Raw genomic sequence first — 16,247 nt, 5'->3', positions numbered from 1 at the left:
GCCTAGCTTTTTATTTTGTACACGGATTTGGACTATATATATAGAAATGTTTCAAAAATAAATACTCAAGATTTATAATTAAATGTCGCATTGAATAATACTTTATATATAGCAAAATTAGTATTTTAACAAAAGTTTTTGACTTTTTTTTGAAGATATTATTTCTTGTAAAAGCCATCTAAAAATTCTAACGCGACTGTAGAAGAACAGTCTTATCTTCACAATTCTGTACATTCTTCCAACTTATAAAGTTATTATAAAATTCTTAACATGGAAGTTTTATTCATCAATAACACCTGAGCTAAAACCAAACGTCAAGTCGTTAGTTTTTAATATATTGATTATATCAATTTACTTTTATTTCTGTTTTTAGCACTAATGAAAACAACATCAACAACATTTGTAACATTTCAGTTAGGGATAATAGAATTGCAAAAGTTTCAGAATTTGATAATTTATATACATACTTGTTGTAAAGCTTTTAGACAACTTATGGGGCTGAGAAATGGGAGATATTTTGTCACGCAATGAAAACTATTTAATGAAATTTTAATGGTAATTTTCAAGTATCCCTTTTTTGTCTGTAGAAATAGACTTATTGTGGACTTTGTGATTAACATCGTTTATGAAATACAGCTTTTTGAAAGACTAAACTTTTCAGGTACATGTAGAAATCGGTTCATAAAATCTGTTTAGTTACCCTGTTCATGAAGTTGGTTTTCAGTTTTCAAACCCTGCATACTTTTCGAGTGTTGAAAGCCGACTTTCAAATAAAAAAGAGTAATGACAGTTTTGCATTTAATCCTCGATTTATAGAATCGAATCCTTTTGCTGTAAAGTTTATTTTATTTTGGCACATAGATGCTGTATTAAACAAACTTTTTTTGCCTAACCTTAAGGGCCATATCTTCACATTCACGTCATTTTTTTCAGCGTCGAAAAATATTACTGTAGTGTTGCTTAAAAAGTTCTTATAGCCACAAAACGGCACGGTAAAACTTTCTGTTTCTTACTACATATTTACAGGACGTATTAGTGTAAAACATATTCAATTTTGGTAAAAAAAAAAAATACGGATGGATTTTTTTTTAATGCTGAGCGAAGCTATCTTTAGTGGAAAATTTAAGTAAAAAGAAAACTCGTTTTTTGGCTCTCATTTTATTACGCGAAAACGTAGAGCAATTCCGATTAAATCATCGTCTAGAGTTTCATGTCAGCTTTCATTTCATGTATAATGTATGGGTTTACGTTAAAAAATATTGCCGGTACAACAATTTCAAGGCAGATTTTGTCCCCGTATATCTGACGTCAAAAGTGCGCGAAGTGGTCATGTTTGCGACGTCATGGAAACGTCACTGATGCATTTAACGTAAAAATATATACGGATCGAAATCAGAAATATCTTCCAGTTTTTGTTGGTACCAGTCAATAACGTGGGCTCTGAAAAAAAGTTTTAGTGTGGTTCCTCCTTAAGTTTGAATTTAGTGTCATTTAATCTATTATCCTTATAAAATTTAATAAATAATGCATATAAAAACGAATAGGTAGGACATCTGGTAGCACATGTGGATCATACCAAATAGGTTCAAAGTAAAATCAGCAGACTATCTAAGTCACAGTAACCTAGTGTCCTTGGCGTAATCAAAACAACACTCGGTATAAACATTTTAGCTCTTTTAGTAAAGATATAGGGGTTTTCTTAAAGTGAATGAGCCGTGCCATGGGAAAACCAACATAGTGGGTTTGCGACCAGCATGGATCCAGTCAGTCTGGTCAGGATCCATGCTGTTCGCTTTCAGAGCCTATTGGAATTAGAGAAACTGTTAGCGAACAGCATGGATCCTGACCAGACTGCGCGGATCGCAAAGCCACTATGTTGGTTTTCTCATGGCACGGCTCAAATGGTATTATGGTAATTTATATTTCAGTTGTTTTATTTAAACTTACGTATTTCAACGTAACCACAAAAAAATCTGAAAAAGAAGTAAACCATGAAACGAACATTTTTACACATAATGATTTTGGGTTATCAAGATTTGTTTTAAACTGGCTTTCCTAAGACGGAAGAGAATCAAATGAAAATGATAATAGACTAGCTTTTATAAATACCAAACTTTTGAAATTTGTTTGAGTCGCATGATACTGAAAAACGGAAACCTTTATTAATGTTCAAAACGATTATTTTTGTGCATATTTAGGTTCGGGACAGGTCAATGTTCATTTTGGCCTTATATGGCCTACACGATTCTGATTGTTTGCAAATGACTAATAACTGGAAAAATATACATTATTTGCTACCAGATAGATAAACTTCTATAGTGAATTTAGGTTTTTTGAAACAGAATTACTTTTTGTTGAAAACATGCCACTAAATATTGCTGAAATCACCGGCTATTTCTTTTTCAAAATTAGCATTTTTTTTGCCATGTTCAGGTAACATAGGAGTGTTTTATTAGTGAGCACAGGGCCACGAAAATATCTTGACCGTCAGTGAAGCTTTTTTTATTGAATTTTGATCATTTTTTGGTTATAATCGACAGCTGTGCCCATATTGAAAAGTTCAGATTTGTTTAAAAATCGGTTAGAAACTGAAGTTTTCTCATACCCTCAATGTTAAAAATATTTTCATTTACGACAAATATTTTCTTCGATAATGAATAAATAGTGAAATGTTGCATCCAGTTTGATAAAACAATACCTCTTGATAAAAGAAAACTCGGAATTTACTCAGTTTAGAGACTTTCAGTTTTTTGTCCGTTTTTAGGCAAAAATGAACCTTCTGCTTTGCTTTCATAATCAAAGACTACACATGTATATTTCGAAAACAAGGCACAATTATCAGACATCCTTATGTCATGCTAGTTTGTTAAATTTATTGTCAATAACATATTTGATTAAATTTATATTTATTGTTTTTGGTAGGGTTACACAAACAAGATGCGTACTTTAAATAAAAACCTTGACAAAAATAAGTGGCCTTCAATTGTTCATTTAGAGGTGCCATAGTTATTTCAACCTTCCAGTAACTGCATGAAATAAGTGACCATCGATGGTATTTTACGACATGCCATAGTTATTGCCAGCCTTCCAGTAACGTCAGTGAATGTAGCATGAAATAAGTGACCATGAATTGTGATATGTCATAGTTATTGCCAGCCTTCCAGTAACTGTCAGTGAATGTTTATTGCCAGCCTTCCAGTAACTGTCAGTGAATGTAGCATGAAATAAGTGACCATGAATTGTGATATGTCATAGTTATTGCCAGCCTTCAAGTAACTGTCAGTGAATGTAGCATGAAATAAGTGACCATGAATTGTGATAAGTCATAGTTTTTGCCAGCCTTCCAGTAACTGTCAGTGAATGTAGCATGAAATAAGTGACCATGAATTGTGATATGTCATAGTTATTGTCAGCCTTCCAGTAACTGTCAGTGAATGTAGCATGAAATAAGTGACCATAAATTGTGATATGTCATAGTTATTCTCTACCGTTACCTGACTTTCAGTGTATGTAGCATGCTATGTGTCGATATTTTCTTAACAGACAAACAGTTTTCTTTTCCTTGTTTTACATACCTATGATGTAAATAAATTATTACTATTCAAATTTTCTTGAAGTGTTTAGAAAGCATTTTACAATGACCAACCTTAACCTTAAATTACAATCATTTCATTCATTGAGATTAATGTCTGTGAATTATTTAGATGCGGTAAACATTTCCTCATAGATATTTGTTGATAACTTTGATGTCATAAACGCAGCTATTTCAAGCTAAAGGAACAGAAGAAACAAAATGTTTTTTATATAGTGTTCCTTATAAGTACATGAAAGATCTTTAAAAAAATTATCATTACACAAAAATATTGTTCAAAAGCAATAGCATGCTACATTCACAGAGTACATATAGGACTCGGAATATAGTGTTAGAAGTTTACAATCTCCCAGACTATCTATGAATTATATGGTGGTTCCGTATTGGAACGTTTCGCATTTTTCGTTTATTTTGATCTATTGTTGTATTTATGTATCTATTTATAGATGATCTGGGACATGGACTTATTCTGTAAATTATGTTGATAAGAAAATAAAAGAAAAGAAAATCCAAATTGTTTTATATTGTGTTTTCTCTGCATGTATTCCAATGGTAACAAGTCAAATGGTTTATCGCGGCCAGAAATTTGTACAAACCGGACAGAAGATGCAAAATTCTCATTTGTGCAGGAAAGAAGCGTTTACCGTAATGTCCAGTACTGGACAGGTATAGTGACCATGCACGGACACAGCCAATTTTCCCAGAGGGGGGCCGATCCCCTGCCCCGCCCCCCGGACATTTTGAAATTTAGCACTTCATTTTTTGCATTCTGTGACAGTTTTATGAACTAACTTGTTAAATTTGGGAAAATGATAAAATCAAGCTTTCTTGAAGGTAAAATTCTTAGTTTCTTTCAGATAAATAATATGAATTATGTCGGGGTTGTATGTAGCAGCAGCCGCATATACTTAACATGCAGTCCTAATGTTGCCTTTTTCGAAAAACATTTTCTTTCCTTCTTGTCTTCTTTCCTTTTTTAAAGATTTTCCAGCGGGGTTCCGGACTCCCGGTACCCCCCCCCCCCCACCCCTCTTGATCCGCGCATGGCGACATATCATGCTTTCTGTTTATGCAGGTAAACTTGTGTTTGGTTAAATTTCAACAGAGCACAGTTGTCTGAACAGTGTACAAACTCATTACTGTTTTTTTCGGGCAAGTGTGGAAAAAAAGTGGTAAACAATGAAAGCAGTAACAATTTTATTAAAAAGAATAAACAATGAGACAAACATTTCCAACATCTTTGGACGGCTCAAAAATCCCATGTTAAACATACGATAAAGCCCGAAACGCGTGAAAATGTAAATCGGGTGAAATAGACGCTCGTATAGTTAGATTATGCGTCTAGATTGATTAAACTGGGCGAGTCTACTTACTTATTACTTGAGGATGAAAAAAACGTGTTTTTTAAATGTTGCTCTTAAACAAGGGTGGCGGTTGAACTACTAAAAGTACAACAACAGTTAATTCACAACAAATCGTACGGTATGTTTTTATAATCAGTAGAAGCTAGTCGTATTTACGCTTATGAGACCTGTTTCACCCATAAGTAAAGAATTGACAGGTCCATCATGAAATACTTTCCCCAGCGTGCAAATACTTGTCCTATTCAATATCGGCCGCGATCAAAAATCTGAAACTGGAGTACGTAAAGCACGATGCTTGACTGATTCAGCAGAAGAGCTAGAAAGACACGGTCAATGAGTATATAGTACCAGCATAGAAATAGGATATGCGGTATTATTTTATGTATGAAACAAAGAGCAATCAAATGTATTTAAAAGAAAAAAAAACTGAAGTAAGTAGTTATTTTTTTTTGAAACGCGGAAGTTAATTGTTATCACTTCTCTCTCGTTTATTCATATTCATATATTTATTGTTTTTATTTATTTATTCATGTTTTTAATATTGTGCTGTTTTAATACAGACTCTGAGCGATCATGTTTCGGAGGACCCGGGTTCTAAATTTTTGTGTTAAAGTGTAGAGACGGCACCGATCTTTTCATATTTTATACTTCGGTTCATTCATATCATCCGGTTTTTGTTTCAAGCTAAAGTCGAAAATGACGGCGATTTATTGGCTATATCCAGCCATCATATTCACGTTTTACAAATTTGAAAAAAAAAAATACATACTGATAAAAACTGAGCGTTAAATATGTTTACGGTCAAATGCTGGCAAAATCTTAGCAGATATATTTACTCTAAACATATGTGTATATATCTTTTTCTTCTTCAATGCGTTCATTCTAGCTTTAATGGAAAAGAATATATCAGAAAAGATACTTAAAGTGGGTTGTAGTTATATCTACTCCTTTTATGAACTACAAGTAAATATTTAATTGTTTGAAAATGATGAAAAACTGGATGCGAAATGAAATCTTTAGCACACAAGGTGTTTGCCGTCAACGCTTAGAACGCAAAGACGTGGCATCGTCAAGCGTAATGTTTGACGTTTCATTAGATGGTGCTCTATTACGCGAACTTGACCTTGATATGAAACTAATAAAACCTGATAAATTCCTTATTCAGGAAATGTTAATATAAAGAAAACAGATGAAACTGCATTGAGTGAAATATCTAACTATACAAATAAATGACGGGGCAGTAACATCTACAGGATACTGATAAACTGATTTTAGTGACACAATTTCTGCTGGCAGTATTGCATGTAGGACACTGATATACCAAATACCTGATGCCATTAACATCAAACTTGTATAACAGCATTTTGAAGAGCTGTAATTGCTGACTGTAGTAGCAGTTAACTGCTAGTAATACATGCAATTAACTGCTGTAACTGTTGGCGATTAACTGCCATAAGTACTGGCAGTAGTAGCATTTAACTGCTGTAACTGCTGGCAGAAGCAGCAATTAACTGCTGTAACTGCTAGCAGTAGCAGCAGTTAACTCCGCCACACGCACACACGCATGTATGCACACACGCACGTACGCACGCACAGACGAACGTACGCACACTGTTGAAATACACCTGATTAAATTGCGTGGAATCAGATATGAATTAAATTTGTGTAACACTGGATATCTCGAAAACAAATATCGGAGACCTTTTTTATCTGATTTGCTGAGAGTACTATTTCCTTCTAGCTTGTTCTCGCAGCTCATGATCGTGATAAATCTCAAGAGTCAACTGAATATTTCAGTTAATAATAAATCAGTTAGTCATTTTGTAACATTTCCATTTATTTAAGAGATCAAATCATATGTTCCTCACCGATGTGGGTTCGAGCCTCACTTGGGACGTTGAATTCTTCATGTGGGGAAGCCATCAAGCTGGCTTACGGAAGGTCGGTGGTTCTATCCAGGTACCAACCCGTGATGATATAATACACGGAGGGGCACCTTGGGTCTTCCTCCACCACCAAAGCGGGAAAGTCGCCATATGGCCTATAATTGTGTCGGTGCGACATTAAACAGAACAAAAATATGTAAGAGAACGTGCAATTACTGAAGGTTCTGTTCTGTTGTATCCTATAATGTTTTCACTATGTAGTGTTTGGACAGCCTCAGAAGGTCAAATGTTTTGAATAGAAAAAAAAACGTGTTTTTATGTAATAATTTTGCAATGTCTGTACATTTAGATTTTGGAAAAATGTCCTAATTAAAGAAGCTGCAATTTTATTCTTTATGAAACGACTTAGAAAAGGACATTGGTTAGATAGGTCATAGTTTGAGCCAGCATCACGCCGCTCTGTCGGATATTTTTAGGTAAGTGTCCTGTTTGGAAACAAATACATTTTGCATAATTTCTAATTTAGCAGTCTATGGAAAAAGAATATGTTGAATATCAATACACAAAATGTATTAGTCTGGACATCTGATTCTCATCTTCCAAACCCTTAACTGCATGGATATATTATGTGTATTCGAAATCTTTAATTAGAAATAAAACCGATGTTTCACTCACTATCAATTTTAATTACAAATTAGCTTATAACCAAATAATCTTGTCACTTTACTAGACGACATTCAAACACCAGACAGACGCAACATGTCACCATCTAATTGATTTCAAACCATCCAGAGCGCTTTATTACATAGACTTCCGGGTAACACACACGCCATTACCCGATTTTGCATAATGGCGGCTGTACCGTTTTATGGTATATAAAGACGAACATTTTTTGATGCAGCCATTAACATTCTGGATTCATCCAGTTGTAAGTACTCTATTACATATTTAGTTTGATATATGTATACACAAGATTTAAAAGTTTTGTTCACACTTTGTTCTGGTGTTTAAAGATACCAATGCGCTTTCTCACTAAAGTAGTTTATTTTAGATATTAAATTTAAACGTAGAAAATTCTCATCAAATGAATTTAACATGACTAAATATAAAAACAACTTGTTTTGCTTATAGACTACTTTCACAAATAAATGTCATGGATAAGAGTCATTTGTTAAAAAACTTCCAGTGTTTAGTGGTAATATACATTTGTTATGCGCTTAGCTATACTAGTTTTATAAACCTAACGTCCAGTACTGTTTAAATACACGAACATGTTAATATTATGTTTACTTAGATACTACAAAAGAATTCTTAAAGTTTTTAAACATCAGTCTGTATCTAATATATCAGTTTATTTTTCATTATAATAAAATGTAAAACGATTTTAATTCCATTTCCATGCAAACCGATAAATATACAAAGGAAATTATTTCTTTTTTTCGATACGATCATATCAATAAAGATATTTTTACTCCGAGTCAATCAGCTCAAAATGCATCTTAATTAGATTTATTTACAAAGGTTACGTTTCATACAAGGCCGACCACTTTGCGAGTACTATATTTTCATTGATTTTGATATACCTTCTAGCTGATTAGTGCTGGACTTTTATTTTTATTCTTTTTTGTTTATTTAGTCCGAATGATTGTTCTTCAAATAATTTACAATTAAACGTTTAAAAATTGACCTTAAAGTAAAAACGTGCAGTTTCTAGAGAGATAGCATCTACACGTGTTAACCGACAAGGCGTTCCATAGGTGTTTCATTACAGGATATCAGAAGTAATTTTCAAACTTTCATTTTTAGATTTTTGACGTATTAACCCAAAAAAAAAAACAACAACAAAAAACAAACAGAATAAGGACCGGTGATTTATAAACAAAAGGACTGACTTGCAAGTGATTCGGCTATAAAATACGCCAAATTTATAACAACCTACCATTAGTTTTTGTTCTCCCCGGATTAAAGTTTATCTGTAAAAATAATTTTGTTCGATGTGTCTTTACAGAAACTATGAACATACTCGCATTAACGGTCGTATTGGCTGTGGCCACCCTGGCCCAGGCAGACGAAAACAACTTTGACGGTTTCGGACAAGGAAGTTTCGGATGGGGATCTGGTGTTGGACTCGGCGGTAGTTGGGGATACGGTGGCGGACATGGAAGCAGTTGGGGGCACGGTGGCATGTCCAAGGGATATGGTGGCGGATATGGAAGTAGTTGGGGACACGGTGGCATGTCCAAGGGATTTGGTGGCGGATATGGAAGCAGTTGGGGACACGGTGGCGGCATATCAAAAGGCTACGGCTATGGATACGGCAAACATGTTGGTGAGTATTTTTGTCATAAATTCAGAAAGAATATGAAATATCCAAAGTTACTATATTTTATAGATGCAGTTAGTTAATCTTAGGTCCACGACAGAGAATACCAATTATGTTGTATGTGATATATTTCATTTTCCTTTCATTATTTATAAATTTATACTTTTCAATGTAAAATGTAGATATTTGATGAAAAACCCCACATTGTCTCAAATATTTTGTAACGTCTTCATAAACGTTGAGGTATTTATTATCTTTTTATTATCTTGTGTGTTTCAGTTAAACCCGTGATTCCAGTACCAGTGGTTCCAGTTGTAAAGGTACCAAGGCCCAGACCAGTGATCCCAGTCGTACCAGTTGTCAAGGTACCACAGCCCAAGCCTGTTATTCCCGTTCCAGTCGTTCCGGTTGTGAAAGTACCAAAACCCAGACCAGTGATCCCAGTCGTACCAGTTGTCAAGGTACCAAAGCCCAAGCCAGTTATCCCTGTTGTACCAGTAGTGAAGGTGCCACTGCCAAAGCCTGTCATGCCAGTTGTCCCTGTCATGAAAGTCATGCATAAGGGTAAGTCATACTGAATATGTATAATCTTCGATGTTCCTGCTTGACTAGACTTTGTGTCCTTAAACCATTTTCCCGCGAATCTTTTAATACTTTTTAACGAGAACATTTTCCGAATAGAAATGATAACAGATTTACATTTTAGACTTTAAGTATAAAACTTCAAATATTAACTATAAAAGCATAGTTTGATATTCAGATTTCGAAATCTTAAATCAACAGGTTACGGTGGTTACGGGCATGGTGGATATGGCGGTATGTCTGGTGGTTTTGGTGGATTTTCTAGGGGATTTGGTGGATTTAGTGGAATAAGCGGTGGAATTGGAAGAATTGGATTCGGAGATGATGATGATTTCTACGATGACGACGAATTATTTGGTTTCCATGGTAGATACAGCCACGGAATTAGCGGAGGGTCACGTGGTTTTGGAAGTGCATTTGGAGGCGTAGGAGGACTGCCCATGCACGGTGGTGCAGGAGCTTCTCTTGGAGGTGTTGGACATTTCGGTGGTCACGGATCCTCTCTTGGTGGCGTAGGACAGTATCAAGGCATGGGATTATCTCTTGGTGGCGTAGGACAGTACCAAAGCATGGGATCATCTCTTAGTGGTATAGGACAGTACCACGGCATGGGATCATCTTTTGGTAGTGTAGGCTCCTCAATGGGTGGCGCTCAATCTTTCGGCCATTTTGGTCATGGTGACAACGGATGGAACAACAATGGATGGGATAATAATAATGGCTGGGGCAATAGCAATGCATGGAACAACAATGGTCTGAACAATAATGGATGGAACAACAATGCTTGGAATAACAATAATGGTTGGAACGACAACACATTTCGTCACCATTAATTGTAATATTTAAGCCAATAATTTGAAGTATAAATAGTACTTCAATTCCTTAATTTAATGTGTAATTGTAGGATGTTACTTATGCGGTTTGCGTAAAAGTCCGAGTGTATTTTTGAACATGAAAAATAGATGTAACTATAACTTATAATATTTGTTAAGACTGAATTTTCAGACATTTCTATTTAGTTTATACAGTATACTGGTATATGCTACTGTTAATAGCGTTTTAGGTATTGTAGATCTTTTATTTGTAAAACAGTACAGCGTAAGAATTACTTCATAAGTATCAATTTCTACATAAAATTTTATAAACCATTTGACTACAAAGCTGATAAGAACTAGTTTCTTTCTAAATTGCTAGAAAAAGTTATGTATATATAATCAAGAATTGTGATAGAATTGTATAGATAATTCAGAATCTAGTCTCAGAGCCACTCATTCATACATTCAGATTTTTCCTATCAAAATGTGTCAGGAAAAATGTCTTTAGTTTAATTTTATTGACAGTTTACCTTTTAGAAATATTTATGTCAGATTGCATATTTATGATCACATATTTCACAGTCTGCGAAAATGAATGAAGATTTTCGACCCCAACCAACCCCAAATTGCGAGCGAGTAGCATTTAATTTGCTGTCAGTGTCAATAGGTACACATTTTCGCACAGTTTTTTTTTAGAACTTTTACTTATCAAAATGTACACATCTGTTCGGCATCATAACATGACCAAATCTAATTACGACAATTTATAGTATTTTTTTTAGAATCTAAAAACTTGAGCACAAGTTTTCTTTCATAAGATAAAAATTGTTGTTGTAACAACTTTGTTGTTTTACATACTGGTACTGAGGCTATCTGATTTCTAGTATTTTTGAAAAGTACAAAATAAATTCGGCATTTCCTAATGTTCAAAGCAGATAAGTAAAATACCTTTGTAAGTATCAGGCTTTTATGCTATGCTAAATTTTCGATTCTTCTCCAAGCATGATACTAGCTTTTTTTGCAAAGTTGAATAGTTTTAAAAATAATATTTTTTCTCATAATGCACTATGTGTCAGACGCTTTTTGTCTTATGACACCGAAGAAATGTCAAACAATTGTCGATTTTATCATCTAACTTTCGTTTGACTTTATTAATTTACATTAGGTATTTATAGTGAATAAGCAGTAATTGCCAAGCTTTTTATTCTGTACACGGATTTGGACTATATATATAGAAATGTTTCAAAAATAAATTCTCAAGATTTTAAATTAAATGTCGCATTGAATAATACTTTATATATAGCAAAATTAGTATTTCAACAAAAGTTTTTGACTTTTTTTGGAGATATTATTTCTTGTAAAAGCCATCTAAAAATTCTAACGCGATTGTAGAAGAACAAGTCTTATCTTCACAATTCTGTACATTCTTCCAACTTATAAAGTTATTATAAAATTCTTAACATGAAAGTTTTATTCATCAATAACACTTGAGCTAAAACCAAAAGTCAAGTCGTTAGTTTTTAATATATTGATTATATCAATTTACTTTTATTACTAATAAAAACAACATCAACAACATTTGTAACATTTCAGTTAGGGATAATAGAATTGCAAAAGTTTCAGAATTTGATAATTTATATACATACTTGTTGTAAAGCTTTTAGACAACTTATGGGGCTGAGAAATGGGAGATATTTTGTCACGCAATGAAAACTGATAATTAATGAAATTTAAATGATAATTTTCAAGTATCCCTTTTTTTTCTTTAGAAATAGATTTATTGTGGACTTTGTGATTAACATCGTTTATGAAATACAGCTTTTTGAAAGACTAAACTTTTCATGTACATGTAGAAATCGGTTCATAAAATCTGTTTAGTTACCCTGTTCATGAAGTTGGTTTTCAGTTTTCAAACCCTGCATACTTTTCGAGTGTTGAAAGCCGACTTTCAAATAAAAAAGAGTAATGACAGTTTTGCATTTAATCCTCGATTTATAGAATCGAATCCGTAGCTAATGAGTGAACACATTTTAGTTTCTCTTAAAAGCAGTGTTCCGTCATCGTAAACACACGTTGCTGTAAAGTTACTTTTATTTTGGCACATAGATGCTGTATTACTGTGCTCTATAAGGAAAACTTGTCAGAGGTATCCACATGACAATTTGCTAAAAATGTCTGAAAGTGATTATACAAAATAAGAATGTTTAGTGAAGAGATTTAACAACTTTTTGGTACTATTTTGTTAGGTGTTTTTTTTTCAAGAAATGACTGATAGCACAAAGCCGGATACTCCGCCTTGAAAATATTTAAATGTTATACTTAAGTTTAAATTTAGTGTCATTTAATCTATTATCCTTATAAAATTTGATAAATAATGCATATAAAAACGAAAAGGTAGGACATATGGTAGCACATGTGGATCATACCAAATAGGTTCAAAGTAAAATCAGCAGACTATCTAAGTCACAGTAACCTAGTGTCCTTGGCGTAATCAGAACAACACTCGGTATAAACATTTTAGCTCTTTTAGTAAAGATATAGGGGTTTTCTTAAAGTGAATGAGCCATGCCATGGGAAAACCAACATAGTGGGTTTGCGACCAGCATGGATCCAGTCAGTCTGGTCAGGATCCATGCTGTTCGCTTTCAGAGCCTATTGGAATTAGAGAAACTGTTAGCGAACAGCAAAGCCACTATGTTGGTTTTCTCATGGCACGGCTCAAATGGTATTATGGTAATTTATATTTCAGTTGTTTTATTTAAACTAACGTATTTCAACATAACCACAAAAAATCTGAAAAAGAAGTAAACCACGAAACAAACATTTTTACACATAATGATTTTGGGTTATCAAGATTTGTTTTAAACTGGCTTTCCTAAGACGGAAGAGAATCAAATGAAAATGATAATAGACTAGCTTTTATAAATACCAAACTTTTGAAATTTGTTTGAGTCGCATGGTACTGAAAAACGGAAACCTTTATAATTGTTCAAAACTATTATTTTTGTGCATATTTAGGTTCGGGATAGGTCAATGTTCATTTTGGCCTTATATGGCCTACACAATTCGGATTGTTTGCAAATGACTAATAATTGGAAAAATATACATTATTTGCTACCAGATAGATAAACTTCTATAGTGAATTTAGGTTTTTTGAAACAGAATTAATTTTTTGTTGAAAACATGCCACTAAATATTGCTGAAATCACCGGCTATTTCTTTTTCAAAATTAGCATTTTTTTGCCATGTTCAGGTAACATAGGAGTGTTTTATTAGTGAGCACAGGGCCACGAAAATATCTTGACCGTCAGTGAAGCTTTTTTCATTGAGTTTTTGATAATTTTTTTGGTTATAATCGACAGCTGTGCCCATATTGAAAAGTTCAGATTTGTTTAAAAATCGGTTAGAAACTGAAGTTTTCTCATACCCTCACTGTTAATAATATTTTCATTTACGACAAATATTTTCTTCGATAATGAATAAATAGTGAAATGTTGCATCCAGTTTGATAAAACAATACCTCTTGGTAAAAGAAAACTTGGAATTTACTCAGTTTAGAGACTTTCAGTTTTTTATCCGTTTTTAGGCAAAAATGAACCTTCTGCTTTGCTTTCATAATCAAAGACTACACATGTATAGTTCGAAAACAAGGCACAATTATCAGACATCTTAATGTCATGCTAGTTTGTTAAAGTTATTGTCAATAACATATTTGATTAAATTTATATTTATTGTTTTTGGTAGGGCTACACAAACAAGATGCGTACTTTAAATAAAAACCTTGACAAAAATAAGTGACCTTCAATTGTTCATTTAGAGGTGCCATAGTTATTTCAATCTTCCAGTAACTGCATGAAATAAGTGACCATCGATGGTATTTTACGACCTGCCATAGTTATTGCCAGCCTTCCAGTAACTGTCAGTGAATGTAGCATGAAATAAGTGACCATGAATTGTGATATGTCATAGTTATTGCCAGCCTTCCAGTAACTGTTAGTGAATGTAGCATGAAATAAGTGACCATGAATTGTGATATGTCATAGCTATTGCCAGTCTTCCAGTAACTGTCAGTGAATGTAGCATGAAATAAGTGACCATAAATTGTGATATGTCATAGTTATTCTCTACCGTTACCTGACTTTCAGTGTATGTAGCATGCTATGTGTCGATATTTTCTTAACAGACAAACAGTTTTCTTTTCCTTGTTTTACATACCTATGATGTAAATAAATTATTACTATTCAAATTTTCTTGAAGTGTTTAGAAAGCATTTTACAATGACCAGCCTTAACCTTAAATTACAATCATTTCATTCATTGAGATTAATGTCTGTGAATTATTTAGATGCGGTAAACATTTCCTCATAGATATTTGTTGATAACTTTGATGTCATAAACGCAGCTATTTCAAGCTAAAGGGACAGAAGAAACAAAATGTTTTTATATAGTGTTCCTTATAAGCACATGAAAGATCTTTTCGACTACCTATAGTATCTTTTTGAAAAAAAAAATATTATTACACAAAATATTGTTCAAAAGCAATAGCATGCTACATGCACATAGTACATATATACGGAATTCCGTTAGGGCCATCGCCTTTGTATGTGTTGATCTGAAACGCGATACTCGATAGTACGATGATGAAAACGCGAAATCACGAAACTACGATAACGAAAACGCGACAACACGATGATGATAACGCGATACTACGATAACGAAAACGCGATAATGCGATAGGACGATGATGATAATGCGATATACTATCGCGTTTTCACCATCGCACTGTCGCGTTTTCACCATCGTACTGTCGTAATATCGCGTTTTCGTTATCGTAGTATCGTGATTTCGCAATATCATTATCGTACTATCGCGTTATCACCATCGTACTGTCGCGTTATCACCATCGTACTGTCGCGTTATCACCATCGTACTGTCGCATTATCATCATCGTACTGTCGCGTTATCACCATCGTATTGTCGCGTTATCACCATCGTACTGTCGCGTTATCATTATTGCACCATCGCCTTCCGGTGCGCATGTGCATGCTAAAAATGAGAAGATTAGAAGTTATACTTTTAGAACTACAGCTCCTGCTCTAGCGATAGGGCGGGTGCTAGTGTGTGAAAATCTTGATTTGTATTGATGATCCTCCTATAGCCACAGCTGCTAGTTAGTCAAAAGCAAAAAATAATTAACATTTTTCCATGCTTTTTTAGCTTTCGTCAATTTAAGAGTCATTTACAGAAAATGAATTTAGGGAGACAAAGCGTGTTGGATGTTGAACAGGTTCAGAATGCTGTGCAGATATAATTTTACTGCATTTCTCATTACTGTAAAATCATATATAAAATGTCTGAGTAAGGGGGCGTTAACTCACTTTTGGTTGTAAACTGCTTTACTTTTTATTTTATTTTTGCAGAAAATTGCCAGACTTTGATGCATTAAAAGAAACTATGTGCCATGAAAACTGCAAACAATATTCTTCGAATATTTGCGATGCTCCGATTTCAGTGTCGTTATGCGTCTTACGGAATTTAACATCAATGACCTGAGCTTTACAAGACATGCATTTGCTTTTCAGTGTTGAAATATAAACCATCATATTTGTGAAAATATTCATCATCATATTTGTGAAAATATTCATGTCAGACCAAAATAAAAACAAACAAAAAACGCCCTGATCAT

The 16,247-nt window shown here is 33.8% G+C and overlaps 1 protein-coding gene across 2 annotated transcripts; it reads left to right on the top strand.

The window, feature by feature from the left end:
- Positions 1–4,894: 4,894 nt before the first annotated feature.
- Positions 4,895–16,246, top strand: LOC123528529 (uncharacterized). Of its 2 annotated transcripts, XM_045308298.2 has the most exons (4): positions 4,895–5,387; positions 8,851–9,171; positions 9,445–9,729; positions 9,949–16,246. In XM_045308298.2, the coding sequence occupies exons 2-4, from the start codon at positions 8,856–8,858 to the stop codon at positions 10,578–10,580; spliced, it is 1,233 nt and encodes a 410-aa protein (XP_045164233.2). In that variant the 5' UTR covers positions 4,895–5,387; positions 8,851–8,855; the 3' UTR covers positions 10,581–16,246. The 2 variants fall into 2 exon arrangements, with proteins under 2 accessions (XP_045164233.2, XP_053374998.1); XM_053519023.1 differs by lacking the exon at positions 4,895–5,387 and having other exon boundaries at positions 8,830–9,171.
- Position 16,247: the final 1 nt, after the last annotated feature.

The sequence above is a fragment of the Mercenaria mercenaria genome, chromosome 1 (genome assembly GCF_021730395.1).
Source record: "Mercenaria mercenaria strain notata chromosome 1, MADL_Memer_1, whole genome shotgun sequence".
Taxonomy (NCBI): Eukaryota; Metazoa; Mollusca; class Bivalvia; order Venerida; family Veneridae; genus Mercenaria; species Mercenaria mercenaria.
This window is presented reverse-complemented; position numbering and strand designations above follow the sequence as displayed.

Coding starts and splice junctions, on each gene's coding strand:
- LOC123528529 (XM_045308298.2), top strand. CDS start 8,856: ATGAACATACTCGCATTAACGGTCGTATTGGCTGTGGCCACCCTGGCC. Junction 9,172..9,444: donor TGGATACGGCAAACATGTTG/GTGAGTATTTTT, acceptor TGTGTGTTTCAG/TTAAACCCGTGATTCCAGTA. Junction 9,730..9,948: donor CATGAAAGTCATGCATAAGG/GTAAGTCATACT, acceptor TTAAATCAACAG/GTTACGGTGGTTACGGGCAT.